This window comes from Manis javanica, chromosome 8 (assembly GCF_040802235.1).
Source record: "Manis javanica isolate MJ-LG chromosome 8, MJ_LKY, whole genome shotgun sequence".
In the NCBI taxonomy this organism is placed as follows: domain Eukaryota; kingdom Metazoa; phylum Chordata; class Mammalia; order Pholidota; family Manidae; genus Manis; species Manis javanica.
The window spans coordinates 66,558,107-66,577,022 of record NC_133163.1 but is presented as its reverse complement, the minus strand read 5'-3'; the positions used below and the strand labels follow the sequence as shown (position 1 = coordinate 66,577,022).

The 18,916-nt window shown below is 39.1% G+C and overlaps 1 protein-coding gene across 1 annotated transcript; it reads right to left on the bottom strand.

Moving 5' to 3' along the window:
- Nucleotides 1-9,012: 9,012 nt before the first annotated feature.
- GPR33 (G protein-coupled receptor 33) lies at nt 9,013-10,031 on the bottom strand. Its single transcript, XM_017643129.3, is given in 4 exon segments — nt 9,013-9,497; nt 9,500-9,666; nt 9,668-9,833; nt 9,836-10,031. Coding segments are annotated over 4 exon segments (1,014 nt in total).
- Between the last annotated feature and the right edge of the window lie 8,885 nt (nt 10,032-18,916).

The window sequence follows — 18,916 nt, the reverse complement described above, 5'->3', positions numbered from 1 at the left end:
CTGGAAGAGATCTAACCCCCTGCCCAGTTCAAAGCTCAAAGCTTTTATTTTTTTCAGTGCTTATAATGGTGATCAGGTTCTGAGAAATTGGTTCACACTAATTAAAATGCACATGATTTGGGGCAGAACCAGAATACTAATTTATTCATTTATAGTGAGAAATATTGCTATGACAAAGATTGGGAATTCTCACATAGGGCATGATCAACCCCCTTTTTCCCTGGCCAAGCATGGGATACCAGGTCATATCCAGAAGGTTCTTTATTAATTTACTGTGAGAGATGATAGTCCCTCTTCAACCAGGGCATCTACAACTGAGGTGTGAAAGACCCATGTGAATTCTGGCTTAATAACACTTGTCACATGCATTAAGACTATGAGGAAAGAGGAAATAACAGATTTAAATAAGAACCTGAAATAAAAAAGTCCAAGAGCAAATGTTCCAAGTCACAACCATGTATTTTGTCGTGGAGCCTTCTCTTAAATGGGTAGAAACCAAGGGCATGAGTGTTAATGCAGTTGATGCCACTCCCTACAGAATTATGAGTTCTGGGAAAAGATTAATTCCCACCTAAAGGCTGAGCCTATCTTTAACATGAATGGTTTGCATGACCAAGTAGGGGATGGAATTTAGTTTGGAGCTTGATATTGATTTTTATTCAATTTGCTTTTTTTCTAATTTTATTACTGTACCATTTGCTGGTATGTTGCCTAGGCAACATAATATAGCAAGTGTTTTAACTCTAAAGTGTTTTTAACCTTTTTAACTCTAAAGGTTTCCATAGCAAAGGCTGATAAATTATCTTGATCTTTGGTTTTTCCATTCATAGTATTGTGATAACTTAGCACAACATTGCATAACCTTTTGAATATTTGTATACTTTTGTTAGCCTTTTTATCAAGTCAGGCCAGCCTGTTCTAATGGCTTTTTAAATTTTGATGCCTGCGTCCTTTGTAGAAAAAAATTGTGAAGGATTTTGAAATGGGCAAAAGAGATTTCTAGATATCCTTTTAATGGAATGTTGGAGCCTCTGGGGATTTCCTGGCCCCATGGGGCTAAACGGGATGTCTTTGACTAGGCTGTCTCATAGCCCTGTAGAAACAGAAGTTAACTTTTTGAACACTAATAGTATGCAAATCATTCCTGTCCATTAAAATAAAAAATTTGATTATTATTCTGTGGATATTAACTGGATTTGCCAGTTTTGCTTCCATTTGTAAATTCATTTCAGCATTCCTTACCTGAGTATAAACATACAGCATCTTGAATTCTCTCTTTTTAAAAAGTAAATTTTAAATTTTAGGATAGATCTAGATTTACATAAAAGTTGCAAGACAGTACACAGAGTTACCACATGCTCCTCACCCAATTTCCCCTATTATTAACATCTCAGATTACTATGGTATGTTTGCTGCAGCTAAGAAACCAGCATTGGTTAATTAATTAAACTCCATACTTTACTCAAATTTCATTAGTTTTTCTTTAAATCCATTTTCTGGATCCCATCCGGATACCACATTACCTTTAGTCATAATGTTTCCTTAGGCTGTGTCAGTTTCTCAGACTTTCCTTGTTTTGGGTGACCTTGACAGTTTTGAGGAGTACTGCTCATGTATATTATAGGATGCCCTTCTATTGAAATCTGCTGCTTTTCCCATGATTAGACTGGGATTATGGCTTTTGGAGGAAGATCACAAAGGTAAAGTGCCATTCTTATCACATTCTATCAAGGGTACAGTCTGTCAACAGGTCTTATTACTGCTGATGTTAACCTTGATCACCTGGCTATTTGCCTAATTTCTCCACTGTAAAGTTACACCTTCGTTCCATTTCTATAACTTACTCTTTGGGAGTGTTAGAAAAAGCATAAAACCTAAATGTGATTTATTCCCACCAGGAGGTTTAAACATTTTAACAGTAATGTGTTAACAAAGGACCACGTAGTGGAAAACTTACTAGGTAGCTGCTCAGGCTGACAGTGGGGGGTGGGAATTGATAAGGACCTGGCTATACCTGTTTGAGAAGAGAAAGAAGTTTTAAACCTACCAATGGAATAAGACAAATGTAAGAGAAAGCCTAATATGGATATAACTGGCTTAGGTGACATCCGGGAAAGAATGTGAACCCTGTAGTACTCAGCCAATGAGGAACTAGGGGAGGGACTTGCGCACTAGGAAAATGACTTGTGCCAACTGCCCCAGGTGTGCATGCCCACTAGACACCCAATCTTGCAAGACCGTCATTAAAACCTCGCTCTGCTGTTCTCTTTGTCTCCATGTCAACTTATTGAGTTTGGACCAGTGAGTGTGTTTCTCATAGGAGCAAACTACTAAACATAGCCCATGCTCAAGAGATGGGATGTTATGATCCACCTCCTTGAGTAGGCAGTATCAGCATGAAATATGTGGAATTCTGCATGTGGGAGACTTGAACTCTCTTTTGAACTGTTCACTATATATTACTGGTTCCTTCCTTACTGAGTAAAATATGAATAAAATAAAAATCCTTGATTCATGTTGGTTTTATATTTGTATGGGAGTTGTGATTTTATTCTCTTTTTAAAATTATTCTTTCCTATCTTTCTACCAAGAAATATTGTGGGGATTATTTTTATAATAATTGTTATAATTTTTATAATAATTGAAATCCATAAGTAAATACCACAAACAAATACATTATTTTGAAAAGAAGATATTAAATGTTATTTTAAAACATAAATTATTTTATCACATTGACTGTATCAGCCAGGGTGCCACCAGCAATCAAATAACACAGTCTAAATATGATAACCTGAGAAAGTTTTATCCTATTTACAAATGTGTGGGTGTAGGGGAACCATAGCAGGTGGTGTAGCAGCCCAGGGCAAAGTAACACTTAGGATGTCACCATTCCCTGGGCCCAATAGGGGAAGGACAGGACTTGGAGGGGAGCCACCTCCTTGAAAACCTGAACTAAACTGGGGAGACTGGCCTTAACTGGAAAGAAGATAAGATCTTCCCAAACAATTGGTATAAAATGGATTTTTCAGGGCTATACCACGTCTAAGCAAAATTTTTCTTAGACTCTTCTTTTCAGAATACTTCTGTCTCCTTTCTCTCTTAATAGCACTTCCCTACACATGTATTATGCTGCCTTCTCCAAAATTTGCTCTAGGCTTGACCTCCAATTCAGGTTTCCTTTCTCTAGGCCACAGTCAAAAGTCTAACGTTCTGAGTACTGTGTTTAGCTTCCCTCTGCTGGGTGTGAAGCTGATTACAGTAATTCCCACTAATTTGTGAATGAAACTTACACTTCTTAAAAGTTATATTTGCATTTTAATAGCAGTACCTTAACACAAATTAATCTCTAATTGATAGAATGTGAGAGAGTTACTTTTTGTGAGAAGGAGGGGGAATTACTCCTTAATTCTCTAAATTTAAGAGTTGCTACTCACAGAGCATCTGTATTCTCACCTCTCAGTCACTCCTCAGCACAATGCAATTTTGCTTCACTTCCTGAAGCTAATTGCTTGGAAAAGCTCTTCAGGTAAAATTCTGTGGGCATCATTTTCTGAATAGTTTTTGTATTTAGGGCAATTCCCACAATGACTATCCTTTTCCCTCCCACGTAGAAATCAGAACTCAGTTTCCCAACCTCCTTTGCAGCTAGGATGCACGCATGCCTATTATATACCCTCATGCAAGATTACATTTGGAAGTGAGCAATGGCAATGAACAGGCTCTGAATGGAGCGTCCATTTCATGATGTTGGTGTTGGCAGAGCTTCCAAGTGATCGAGACATGATACAGAAGTGGCGTTGGTAGTAGTAGCAACTGCAGGGAAACCAAGTTGCTGGCATTTGGGCTCCGTGCCAGTGGCAGTTGGTAGCATTTACTGACATAGGGAACACCAGCGACAGACTCCTCCTGGTCTGGATGGCTTTGCTGCATGTTTTGGGCACTGTTCCTGGGAGTTTAGTCTTGAGTGTTTCCCCATTCTCAACTTTCCCCTGACCCTCAACCCCTCAATTAGCAGAATGTACAGTACAAGTCTGTCCACTTTACTCCATCCCCACATGCATTTCCTTAGTGCAGGCCACAGCGTCTGTTCTGGGATTGCTGCAGCAGTGTCCAACTGGGCCATTCACCTCCAGTTTTGACCTCTCTGTCAGAGATAGAGACATCTTTCTAATCTATTACTCTTTGGCTTAAGACCTTTTGGTGGCTCCCTAACACCTTCCAGATAAAATCTAGGATTAAGTCCAAACTCTCTAGAAGGGGCTTTCAGAATCTAGGCCTCAATGACCTTCTCAATTCATCTTGGCCATGTCTGCTTCTCACACATATGCTCCAAATATCCTCTTTTCTTGCTCTGCACCAGCATCAATGGATCCCCTGGCATCCGCAGAATCTCAGCCCTCCTCCAGATTTACTGAATCAGAGGTGGCTTTTTAAGGAAAGCATTAGATGACTTATATGCATATTCAAGTTCTAGTCAAGCTGCTTTATAGCACTATGTGCTCTTTCCCTCTGGGGCTTTTACACTTCTGCTTCCTCTTTTGTACTACCCTTCTTCTTTATATATGTTTAACACCTTTCTGTAGGACTCAGCTGGGAAAACTGGTGAAAGCTGGATTGGAGATTTCATTTGTTACCCAAAACATAGGAGTTATTCCTTTGTACCATAATAACCTTTTAATTCTGTTTTCTTTCCAACTACACAGGGTTTTTCTATTCTGGTTTTACTTTGGAGTCAACCTGAGAACTTAAAAAAAAATTCAGATTCCTATCTGTAGAGGTTTTTATTTTAATTGGTTTGGGTAAGGCCTAGATACTGTTTTGTTTGTTTGTTATGATTTTTAAAAATTAAAGTATAGTTGATATACAATACTATATTGGTTTCAAGTATGTGACATAGTGATTAAACAGTTATATACATTATTAAATCCTCACCCCAACTAGTGCAGTTACTGTCAACTTAGAAAGATGTTACAGAACCATTGACTATATTCTCTATGCTGTACTTTCATCAGCTTAACTAACATATTATGATTGAGAATTTATGCCTCTTAATACCCCTCAACCCTTCCCCCCCACCTGAGTCACTCTCCTGTGGTAACCAAAAGTCACCTCTCAATGTCTGTGAGTCTACTGCTATTTCGTTCATTTTGTTTTGCTTTTTTTTAGATTCCACATGTAAGTGAGATCACATGGCATTTGTCTCTCTCTGCCTGGCTTATTTCACTGAGCATAACACTCTGTAGATCCATCCATGCTGTTGCAAATGGCAGGATTTCTTTATTTTTTATGGCTGAGTAATATTCTATTGTATATATGTATCCATTCATCTATTGATGGACACTTTGATTGCTTCCATATCTTGGCTACTGTAAATAGTGCTGCAAGAACCATAAGGGTGCATATATCTTTTCAAAAACAAAATCAGAGATTTTGTTTTTTGTGGATAAACTCCTAGAAGTGGGGTTACTGGGTTGTCTGGTATTTCTATTTTTATTTTTTTGAGGTACTGCCATATTGCTTTCCATAGTAGACACTGATTTTTATAATAAGTATTCCAGATGATTATAATGTGGAGCCAAATTCAGAACCACCACACTAGACTTTAAGCTTCCTAAGGACAGGGGTTGTGTCTTATTCACTGTTGTACCTACTATAGTACCAGGTACATAAACTACAGTAGTAAATAATTGTTGTCCCTAGTTTCTTAGGGATATAGAATCAGCTTCACATTGTGCAAACCATCCTACTTTATACCCAAACGCTCTCACATATGTTAGCAGCTGGGCAGCCCATTAATCTCATTAAACAAAGAATCATTTCTTGAGGAAAGAACTTGTTCTGGCATTTGAAGCATATTTTTAATCATCTCTGTAATCTGTTCTTGGGCCTTGATACTGATATAATGAAGCAGGTTTATATAATTGGATAGTAATAGGCACATTGTTTTGAAACACTGTCTCTAAAAACAAAGCTATTCAATCTTTATTTACAAACTTCTTGGATCCTGAGACCTCACAGTGGTGAAGAGGTTGATGAGATCAACACAGCTATAACAAGTAGGTTTTCTAAAAGCTAACCATAGGTTTATGGGAGGTTAAAAATACATTTTGGGGGAATTTTATTAAGTTTACACTCCATTTTCTTAAAATTTAAGGTGGCTCTTTAAAAAAAACCCCTCTTAGTATCTTATATTTATGTAGTGCTTTATATTTTAGCAGAAATTTCATATCCATAATCTCATTTGGAGATGTCCCTGCATTACAGATGAGAAAGCTGAGGCCCAGAAAATGTGGAACCCTGACCTAAATAAAATGCCAAGCTAGAGACAAAGCTAAACCACCACCCAAATCTCCTGATTACAAGTTCAATTTTATTTTATTTTTTTCACTTTGTTTGTAGATCTTGACATTTTCTGAGCACTTCTGTCTCATTTTTGCAGTCAAGAAGGTGACTGCTCCTGAAATAATGAGACTAGGTGGATCTGGGCAGACAGCCCAGCCTCCCTGCCTCCTAGCTGTAATCTCAACAGCAAGTCTAGTGGTCAAGAGCATGGATTCTAGCACCAACTGCCTTGACTTATAATGCTGACTCTTCTAATTGCATGCTGTATGGCAAGTGTTTCAGTCTCACAGTCTATAAAATAGGGATAATAATGTGACCTCCTTCATAGAATTGCTGTAGGATTAAGTAAGTTACTCTTTGTAGAATCTGGCACCAAGAATGATGCCTGGGAGCAAGGTAAGGGTATTGTGAATCTCTGTTAAATAAAACTCTGGCTAAGTCCTATTATTTTATACCTAAAGTTTTATTAACCATATTCAATTTTCATTAAGTATCTTTTCATATTGATTGTGATATTAGAGAAAAGAAATAGTGTGATTGATGGGCTTTTTGCTGTCCTTGAGGAGTTTACAATCTGTAGGGAGGTGGAACAAAGACCACAGGTCTGAGGAGGGAGACAAGAGTTCTCTCGGTGGTATCCAAAGTATGATTCTTCTTTCAAGTAATCATATGTTCCATTTAATCGTTTTCTAAGTCCTGCATTATAAACTTGAGTGGGCTTGTCAGAACCTGGGAGAGTGTGCGGAGGGGGACAAGTCCTTACTTGTTGCAGGGACACTGAGAGCCAAGCCTGGTCATTAGCCCTACTCCTCCCTCTCTGGGAAAACTGTTCAGGCTCCAAAGGCTTGAAGTAGGGGCCAGTGCTTGAAATTAAAACAATGGAAATTTTCATCTATCCAAAGCTTTTGGTACCTCATATTCAAAGTGACAGACATCAAGTCCCCAGTCATCCAGGGAAGCAGTGATGCCAAATCAATCAGAAGGATTTCTAGGTCATCAAACTACTATTATTTTCCTCTTTAAAAACTTAGTAATGAAGGTTAATTTCCCTTCCTTTCTGTAACTTCTTATAATTAATATCATCCATTTAGGGAATTTCTGAGTAGGATATATGCCTGTGGCTTAGAATGGTTTGCGCAAAGCTATCAGGAATATATAAGTACTGAGTGTGCATTGTGGCCTAAATATCTGCATTCTGTATCAGCTGAACTAGATAGATGGAACTATCTATTGATTAATATCTATTGACTGATATAACTAACTAAATAAAAGGTAATAGGTCAGTGATAGTATGTGGTCCTACATAGCTTAGGTGCTGTAGTATAATGTAATTACTGCAGAAACTTGAAGCAAAACTTTAAAATGGAAGACAAATTAATATTGTTAATGCTATTCTAAAATGAATTCTACTATGACATTATGCATGCAGATTCTTAAGCATTTATAATTGTCTTAGTCCCATGTTTCTGAGATAGCTTCATCTACAGGTATTGAAAAAGACATTTATCTTTATAATTAAAACATTAATGTATAAATCTTTATACTTCACCATGGATATGACAAGATAAATGCCATACCATTACCAAATTAAATTTTGTCTATATCAGTTAAGTAATTTAGGTGTTATCTAAATAAAGAGGGATATTAGTCCAAATGTCAATTTGTTAGAAGAGTCTATGACAGAAAATTCAGATCAATGGATAGTATGGGTATTTAGAAATTGATATTCCTATGGCCTCAAAATTAAAAGGTTGAGAATCACATTTGCACCACTTCACCCCAGCTAGAATTGCTATAATTTTTTAAAAAGGGGAAAATAATAAGTGTTGTGGGGGTATGGAGAACTGCAGCTTTTATACAATGCTGTTAGGAATGCAACATGTTGTAGTTGTGGAAATGTTTGGCCGTTCCTCAAAAAGTTAAACATAAATTTGCCATATGACCTGCAGTTCAAAATAATCTGAAATAATTGAAAACAAGAACTTGAACTAATACTTGTGTACCAGTGCTCAAAGTAGCATTATTCACAATAGCCAAAAGATAGAAACAATCCAAATGTACCTTAACAGAAAAATGGATAAACAAAAATGGTATGTACATACAATGAAATGTTATTTAACCACAAAAAAGAATGAAGTTCTGGTCCATATTACAACATGGATGAAACTTGAAAACATTAAGCTAAGTGAAGAAGCCAGGCACAAAAGAAGAAATATTGTATGATTTCACTTTCATGCAGTATCTAGGATAGAAAATTCATAGAGACAGTAGATTGGGGGTTATGAGGGGTTGGGAAGGGAGGAATGAGGAGTTATTGCTTAATGGGTACAGAGTTTTTCTTCAGGGTGAGAAAAAATTTTGGAAACAGATAGTGGTGATAGTTGCAAAACACTGTGAATATAGTTGATGCCACTACAATGTACACTTAAAATGGTGAAAATGGCAAATTTTATGTTATATATATTTTATGACAATAAAAAGAGTAAAATAATCACATTTGCAACATCACCCATTGCCTGCTTTCTTACAGCCCTCTTAATATTAATAGATCTAACTACAGGATAGCCTAGATGTCTCTTTAAGTTAAGGACTATATTATACAAAAGCAGAGGGTATATTTCTGGTGCTATAATTGACTAAGAGTCCATTGTTCGCTTTGGGATCCAGAATTTAAAGGTAGATTTCTGAAGTTAGGTTTTGTGTCATTTCTGCTGAAGAATCATTGCTGAATGTTGACTCAAACAGAGAAAGAATGAACTTCTTAAAAACGTTTTTGAAGTTCACCCCGGTAGATATGTTGAATGTGGAAGAAAAGATAGTATTGAAAGAAATGGTTATCACTGTAAGTATCAGAGTCAACTGTAAAAGTAGTGATTGGTTCTTAGTGAGAATTAAGCCTTGGTATACCTGGTAGGGCGTCCAACACACAAAGAAAGAGATAATGGCAGTCATCATGACTTTGAAGGGCTTGTTGGATTTAAACAGGCCCCTTTCTTTCATCTTGTTGGCTACTCTTTCATAACAAAAGGTAATGATGAAGAAAGGTAGAAGGAAGCCCAGCAAGAAGTGGCTGATGAAACAGGTTACATGAATCCATTTCCTTAACGTTTGCATCTTTTTACTTTCCCAGTTAGCAGACACAGCATAGTTATTTGGCAGGTCACCATTCCTTTATGGCCATCAGGTGTCTCCCTGAAAACCAGATAGTGCATGCTAAGGGCAGTGGCGGAGATCCAGACCTCCAGCATCATGCTGGAAGCCCAGCATGGAGTTTGGTGCAGCTGTGACCACACTAGGGGAAGAGGGAGGAGATAATGATTGACACATGGCAGAGAGGAAGAAAGTAGAGACAAACATCCCTGTAGACAAAGTGCAATTGAAGATCTTGCACATGGCAGTTCCAAAGCTCCAGTGATTGTCCTGAAGGTATGTGGTGGCTATAAATGGCAGAATCAAGGTTGAAATAAAGTATGAGAGAATGAGATGAAAAATAGGAGAGTATTGACAGTCTTTTTCATTTTGAATTTTAACACCCATAGGTTGAGACCATTGATGATGGTACCAATTATAAATGACATAAACAAGGGAAGGGCAATGATCATTTTTGAGGCAGGAGCTGGGAAGTGAGTACTGTTTCTTACTAAAGTGGGGACATTGAGCAGGTAATTAGTAGAGCTGATCAGATCCATAATGACCTGTGGAGTCAGAAACTGAAAATAACAGTAAAAAAGAAGCAAAAGAAAAGATTAAATATAGACATTAAAATAGTAATTTTTGCATAGTAACATTCAAAATGATAGTATTTTTTAAATGGCAAACATAATACTTAAAAAAAATTAGAACATAATATTTCTACAATAATACAAATCAGATATTTTTTCTAAGGTTCATACTCTTATTTTGTATGAGGAATTAAGATCAGATTAATAAAGGAATAGTGACCTGCCAAAATAACTATGCTGTGTCTGCTAACTGGGAAAGTAAAAAGATGCAAACATTAAGGAAATGGAGCATCAAAAATGGAAATAGTACAGATAAATTTAATGTGAAACAGAAGTTTGGGATATTTTGACTTTGTTAAGGTCAAACTAAGGAATTAATTTAGTTAACTAAAATGACCCTTCTTGATGGGCACAACTTCTTGAATAAGGCAATGTAGGATCAGTTTTACTTGACTTACGACTTGGTCAGGATAAATGTTGCTAATGAAATCAAATAACAAAAATAACAATGTGCTGCAAATTAGTAATCATGAAAAGTGATAGGTAGATTTCTCTCATGAGCTAACTGCATATAGCAAATGCTATTATCTAGTATTCTAGCATTCAACACCTATCAGTAAGACTGATACTCATATGGGAGCCTTAGGGCACCTTAAGATTGTAAAGTGTCTTCAGAATCATCAGTGAAGGAGGAAAATGTATTTAGAATATAGTAGTAGTTCTTTCTTACTTGGGGAGGGGAGAGCAGGAGAGAAGTCATGAGAGTGGTATTTACGCAGTCCCAGGAGCTTTATGTAAAAATTGTTTCTTTTTTTCTCACAAAGGCAAATATTTAAACAGAGGAGAAAGCGAGGCTTACAACAGTTAAATTTCTTATCCATCAACATCTCCCACCACTGTGTTCAGGTTCAGGCGGAGAACCCAACTAGTGTTTTATGCTACTGTACTTTGAAAATTGGTAATTTATATGTAGTGTTTTGATACTACTCCATGAATCAGATTATTAATTATCCAAAATATCCCATTTCTTGGATAATGGTTCCTATAGTACTGAAAATATAAACCTAACAATGTTTTGGAAAACTGCTATTAGAACAGAGTCATATCAACGAATTGGTCTTTGACAAATTGGATAAAGCAATGGGAATTACTAATGATGTTTTCTTTTTCACTAAGCAAAACATTCTAAGAATATACAGAGAGAAGGAATAAAATAATTGCTATTAAAACCACAACTGCCTTAAATTAATTCTGCTTTCTAAGGGGTTGCAAAATTATACTCCAAAGTGGAAAATGGTTCTCTTCAGGAAAATAGCTTAGTAGTCTGCTTTGGGAATAAAAACTGAAGCCAAAGAACATGGAATGAATAGGCAATGGCAAGTGAAGGACTGAGAACCTGAGAGAGAGGCTATGTGAAAGTCCTGGGGCTGTGAGCAGAGGGAGGAGGAGTAAGGAGATCTTTAGATTGGGGGGTACAGGAAAATCACAACAGGAGGCTAGGAGGCTGGACGAGGAGAAAGGGCCAATGAGATATTCTAAGAATCATAAGTGACACAGGGGATTTAAAATGAGGACTGTCCAATATTCTATTTTAATCCATTTGCTAGGCTTTGACATGGTGGGGTGTCCCCTCTCCTCATTAATCACAACTGTTTTGTAGTGGTGGTTGCTGGAAACTGAAGGAAAAGACCTGGGATGGAGGGGGTGTACTCCAGTGGATACCAGCAGCAGAAGGTGAGATGTGAATGAGATGATGAATATGCTAGAAATTGGACAGATGTTGGGGCATAACTAGACAAGGAGAAACAAAAGCCTGTGGAGAATTTAGATACTGTGTGTTTATGGTCTGAGTGTGTCCATCTGTATGTGTGTGTCTGTACATCTGTAGTGTGTTTGTGTCTGTATTTGTATGTGGTTTCTGTGGGCATGGTGTGGGGTATTTTGGAGCTGTGTATATTAATCTGTGTAGTGTGTGTATATGTAGTGTTTATGTGTTTGTGTGTGGTCTCTTTGTGTATGTTCATGTGAGAAACTGGATACCTGAATTACAGGGAAGATTTTTTTTTTAATTGTGTGGCTGAGCTGTAGAATGGCATCTGAAAGTAACAAGGACTTTCCCCAAATCAACATTGGTAGTGGGTTCTGAATAGCATATAAAGTTTCCTAGGAACTTTGATTTATTGCACATAACCAGGGGATTTTTCATCCTTAGACATCTTTTAAAATGGCTTTAAAGAACTTGAGTATTAATCAGTGGGGCAGAACTTGGTTTCTGGCTTCCCACAGAGCTGGGTTTTGATTCTACCTCTACTACTTACCAGCTCTGTGATCTTGAACACTTAGCTATGAGCCTTTTTCACCTTATAAACGCCACAGAGTTTTTATGAGGACTAAATGAGATAATGTATGTAAATCACTTAGCTCCCTTCATGGCACATATTAAACACTTAATAACTTTTTACCAATTACTTTCTCCACTTGTTATGTTAAGGCTGGCAGGTGCCTCATTTTGTCCTCTTGATGCTGCAGTTCATAATCCTCTCCTCCTCAAAGCCTAGAGTACATCAGGGATTTCTGAAGAAAACCTAAATGTCCATGTATTGACACAGAAGCTCTCAGTTTTAGAGTTATTTTGAAGCCTTGCTGTAGTGATACCTTTGGCACAAGTGGCTCTCAAGAAGACCCTCCTTCTGCTTGGGGACACTGTGTTCCTGGGCCAGGGGCACGAGAACCTTGGGAGTTTGATCTGGAGTAAGCCTAGAGGGTCTGTTCAGATGGTAGCACTGAGATAAATGTGCTGGCTCAAGGAATCTCACCTTGAAGTTATGTCTTCATGTCAGATGGTCTTGGGCAGGCCAGAGTGACTCTAAATCTGCAATCTTCTTTCCAGGAAGAGAGGCAAAAATCATTGACCCTTTGACTTCCTTTCTTCTGCTTTTCTTCTTGCTGATGCTACTCCTCAACTTTGAGACTACTATTTAAACATTCAGTGAGGTCTTCCTGCTCTTTCCTGGTTCCTTTTTCTGTAGAATGTTTCCCATGGGCTGGAGGGATGAGTACTTCTTCAAACTATTTCTCCATTTTAAGGGGGATTTAAAAATTCCATAAACAAAGTTATGCTATTTAAGGTTAATAAGCTCATTTCAGGTGTTAAAACACTGATTAAAAATTACTTTCTTACATTCGGTCATTCCACTAGGCACCCACTCTGTCTCAATTCTAGGAGGTTTATTAACATATGAATGCATAGTGTTGGATACATAGGGAGGTGGTAAATAACAAATATGGAAAAAATAGAATCTGGAAATGAGCTACCTGAATTTCCTGGTAAGAAAATCATCAGAAAGAAAAACAAACAAGTAGTTTCACATTAAAATGGAATGTATAAGGACAGGCCAAAGATTAATATTGTTTAGTTTGAAAGGATGAAGAGTGACCAGTAGATCAATTTGCATCTGTACAATTGTTGAGAATGGTTGGAAAGAACAGTGTGGGTTGCCATATCCTAGAAGATGATCTCATTAGAAGGAAAATCCTATAAAACAGATAATACATTTATGAATTGAGTCCTGTATTTTCTATTTTCCTCTCTCTAACCCATCTCTGGTACTTTTCAGGATCAGCCTCCGTGCTGACGTCAGTGTCCTGATTTCTTTCCTGCTTGCTTTTCCTCTTATCTCTGCACTGCCTGTGGAGAAAAGTACATCAAAAGTGCTGTGTGGCTTCAGTGGTGAAGCTTGGGAATCAGTTATCCAGTCTGGTTAGACTTGTTAGAATTTTAAAGCTTCCACACTGTATATCCTTATTAAAAATAGGCTTATATTTTAGTTCTTAATTCACCTGGGGTTGTGACCTTCAACTAAGAATTGATCTGTGCTTCAGGATAAGTTTTCAAACTTGCTACTGCATTTTAAAAGCAAGATCTTGCCAGGTTCTTACATCCTTTCTGTTAATTTACTATCTTGAGCAACCTGATATACTATTTAGTCCCAACCCACTAATTTTTTTACAGTTATCTACATTATTAAATGCTCACCGCAACTACTGTAGTTACTGTCAACAAAGACAAACCCACCAATTTTAAAAATTAGAAAACTAAGAAACAGACAGTGATTAACAGTAGGTTTTCACCAAAAACAGAACCAAAGGCTCCTTCCACTTCCTTGTGCTATTTCATTAATTAGAAAAAAAAGATTTTGAATCAGGTTCTTCCTCCTTTCCCTTCCTCTCTATATTTCCAAATTTTACAATCAGTAAAATTCGTAAATAACAAATATGTTAAGGACTAGTATTTAATCCCCCTCACCCAAAAACATGCACGAGGGCTAGTAGTACCACAACCAGATAGCCTAAAATTTCATTCTTCTATAACTCTTCTCAGAAATATTCTCGTTAGTGAGTATTTTCTTCTAATGGGTAGTGATATAAGCCAATGATGTTAACCTCTGTTGGGGAATATGCAGACAGTGTTGAGGAAGCAACTTCTCTTCTGTGGTTTCGGTGATGTGACTATATTTATTTCTCTCCATATTTCAAGTTAAGTCAGGTGGTTTCTAGAAAAGAACTCATGGAAATGGGAACTTTTATTTTGTCTTGATATGATCACAGTATGAAACATATAGAAATGTAGATGGTGTTGTAGAATCAGATGTTTGAAAGTCTAGGAACTCATAGATGCATATAATTTTTAGAGCTGGAAGAGACCAAGGAGTTAATTTAATCTAGTTCTTGAGTCTGTAGGTGAAGATAATAAGACCCATAGAGATATTTAAGAACTTGCCCTGTATTTCATTGTTAGTTAATTAAAGAGTTGGGGCAAAAATAATGTACACTAAAATACTGATGCACTGCTTGTGGGCATTATATTGATTACACAAGACAGTAGAGGATAGAAAATGAACCCTATATATAAATTCCAACTCTGCTACTCACCACATATATAACCACTCTGAGCCTTAGTTTCCTCATTTGCAAATATAAAAACAAAACACCTCTCGAAGTATTCTTTTGAGGATTGAATGAGATACTAGAGGTGAGGGCTTAGCACAGTATCTGGCACATGGTCGTAAATATTAAGTAAATGATAGCTAATAATAATATCATGAAAGTTGTAGCAGAGAACACCAGTGAGCCCAGTGGGCTGGAGCAAATCTTTGAGTAGCGCAATTCAAGAAACATTTATTGAGTATCTAACATGTACCAGACAGGGTTTGAACCTGGGCAAAGCAAAGTATGTGATTCAAAATGATCACCCTTAGTATTTATAGTTATTAAAGAAGATGATACGTGAACTGAACATGAGGCGAGCACATTCTAGGCCTTGGAAACAGGCCTTGCTTACAGACCTAGCAAAGACGGCAATGCTTCGTTTGTCGGGCCTTGTTCTGCACTTGTCCAGATCACTTCTCACTACTCTCTGCAGCCCAGCACAGTGAGAACAACAGCGCAGTCATTAGCTCACCAGTTTCCATTCTGGCTGAAGTCAGGTTCACTTACAGGTCTTTAGAAAATACAGATTATTCCTGAGGTTTAATTCATGTATCTAATACTCACAAGTATTTACTGTATTTGAAGCACTGTTCTCGCCATGGGGATATAGAGAAAATGAGAAGAGTTTTGTTCTCCTGGGGCTTACATGCCAGTGGGGAGAGATAGACAATAAACCAGTAAATAAATATCAGCTAGCACTGTAGTACCATGCAGAGTATCAAAACATAGAAATGTGATGAATAACTAAGTGGCTATTTTAGATGAGGTGCTTGGGAAAGGCCTTTTTGAAGGTGACATTTGATGGGATTGGAATGACATGAAGGAACTGATTGGACAGTGATGAAGAAGAAGAGCATTACCCTGGACCTAACTTATGCCTTCCTCCCTGTTTTTTCCTCTATATTGGCTCCTGTTAACCTCTGATCTGCTTTTGCCCTCCTAATTGGGTCTCCCTGTTTATTGGAACCTTTGGCTCATGACTTTTCAACTTCATTCCAAGACTTATGGCTTGCATTCTCCTCCTTAGCAGAGTCCTTGTTATGATAGCATTCCTGGAAACAAAAATCAGCTCTATTCAGGAGACTCTCTCCTGGGTTCTGCTTCCATCCTTATTGGGTCTGACTCACTACATCAGGCTCCAGATCCTCTCCATGTCTGGACAGCATTCCTGAAACTGCAAGTAGGATGTTGCTGAAGGAGAGGCAGAAGGTGAGGCTGGGATGTAGGCCCAGGTCTTAATTATGAAAGGATTTGGATTCAGGTTTAGTCCCAGGGGAGAAAGGTTTGGCGTTTGGAGCATAGGTTTTCAACAGGAGTAAAAGAGTTCAGGTCTTGGCAAGATTTGTTATTCTATAAATTCAAACCCAAGGTAATTTGCTGAGAGGGAACAGAGGAGGGATGTTGGAAAGTGATGACAGTTTAGAAATTCCTATGAAAGTAATGAGACATATAAAAACTATTGAGTGGTGCTAAGGGTGTGTGAGATTAAGGACCATTTATTTGTAAGTCTACCCTCCTGGGAAAGGGGAGAATTCCTACCTGTGCTAATTTTAAATTCTGAGGTGCTCCATTAACTTCCAGTTTGCCTGTGGAGGCAGAAGCAGATTGTCAAAGTATTCATGGCTGATGGTTCCCAAGCTAATACTTCCAGGAGAGGAGGCCAGCAGAGAAGAGAGCGCTGATGAGAGAGTGGTGGAAGTGATGTTGCTGGGGGTTCCTATAGGAGAGTGAGCACACAAAGCCATGATGAGTCCGATGGATGGACAGACATGGAGGGATTGGTGGTACAGGGGGTTTGGGGCTGGCAGAGCTGTAGTGTTGGTGTAAGTATTGGAGACCGTGGTCAGTGTGGACTATTGAAATTTTCAGCTTTCGAGGTGCAGCTGTTTTGTGTGATGTAAGGTCTCCTGAGTATATAGCAAAGGAACTCAGGTAGCACAGAATCAGTGGAATTGAAACTAAGGTATTGGATGGTCTTTATCCCAAGAGCAGTGGAAATCACTCAAAGGTTTTAGGTAAGAAGTAATACAGTCACAGTGGTAATTTAAAAAGATAGCCTGGCTTTTGAGGTGGAGATTGGATTGGTGAAAGGTGAGAGTTGAAGTGGGAAGACCAATGATCTTAGTTTGGGTTCCTCTAGAAGAGACCCCAAGACAAGGATTTGAGGGCAGATAGTTTATTTGTGAAATGATCCCTGGAAACTCAGGTAAGGGATGGGGAAGAGAGATAGGGAAGGGCAGGAGCTAATAAAGGGTGAATTCTTAAGATGCAGCTGTGGGTGATTAATGCTCAATCCCACTGAGAACTCTGGAAAGCTGTGTAGAACACATACTGCTGGATCACTCCACCTGAGGGATGAGGAACATGGGTATTTATACATCAACTCCTGTCAATTATTGGCTGAGGGATGATCACAGGGCGTGTTAATGTCTTGGTACTTCCTTTGTCACACATATGAGCAGAGTGGGGTCTATGGCTAGAGAAGGCTTCTGGGAGCATGGGATGGGGTGGGGTGGGGAGAAGATTCCAGCAGAAGGAAATTTGGTTAGCAAGGACTGACATGGTAAAGACTTGGAGTTATGGGTGAGTGTGGATAAAATGAGAGTTCCTGTGGCCAGAATTCTCACTTGGCCCTGGTTGACTAGCTCACTGCACACCTGTGGGCAATATGTAGCTGTTGACTCTATAAAAAGAGCTCCACCCAGTGCTCTGGGCATGCCATGGTGGCAGGGCTGCAAGGCTGCAGGAGAGCAGAGCAGAGGCTGGAGTGGTGGCAGTGCCGAGGACAGAGGCCTAGAGGATGGCTGTGCGGGACGACTGTGCAGAGAGGGCCAGAGGACAGCTGTGCAGGATAACTGTGTGGACAGAGCAGCCCAGAGGATGACTGTACAGACAGAGAGGCCCAGAGGCAGAGACCAGCTTGCTGCATGCAGACTTGCTCTGAGTGAATGGGATTTTAGTGACTGACCTGCCACCTGGAAAGTTGGGTATAAGCCTTTCACCCCAAAAACGTTTTGCTGTCATTTTCTTTGGTCACACTGAATCCACAGCGAACTTGCCAGGGCTGAAACCCATTGGCAAGACAATTGGGGAAAGTCAGCAGGGTTCACCACTGACCAAGGAAAAAAACAGGCTGCCCTTATGGGAGGGGTGCTTCAGTGGGCTGCCCCTGTGAATGGGGAGACAGTGGATCGTCCCCCAATGGGTATGTGGCCTGAGGGGGCTTGCCTCCTAGAGGACTGAGTCCCACTCCAGGACTAGAGGCAAGTGGAGGTGACACCTGAGGCAGTAGGAGTGGCCCTTGGTATAGTAAGCAGATCCTTTGAGAAGCAGAGTGCCCGTGAGGCAGTGGGAACTGTGGGTTGAATGCTTCTCACAGTCTTAAAAAGGTCTACAGAGGAGACCCAAGAAATGGCTGCATGAGAATGCGAGCTGCAAACTTCTGTGGATTCCCTGAGGAAGGAGATGGCATTGGTGCGGGAGAAGGCAGCACGAGAGCACCACAAGGTGTCATTGGAGATGAGACGGCAGTGCTGCCAGGTGTTCTGAAGGAGGAAGAGGCCATCAAGGAAAAAGACAAAACTCCTGAGAGAAGCACAGGTGGAGGTGGCACGAGAACATCAGCTGCGAAGCATTGAGCTGAAGGTAAGAGAGCTTCTGAAGACTGAGCTGGCATTGTTGCGAGGCACTGTAGCAGAGGAGGCACTCAGGGGAGTGGAGAGAAAGGTGCCATCAGTCCCAGAAATGGAGGAGCTGGGGAAGGAAGAAGGGGTGGTGCCAGAGGCACTGGCACCTCCTGTTTTGAAAGCATGCCCAGTGGTTGTAAAGAAAATAAAGACCCAGCAGCTGCAAGTTCCCCAAGG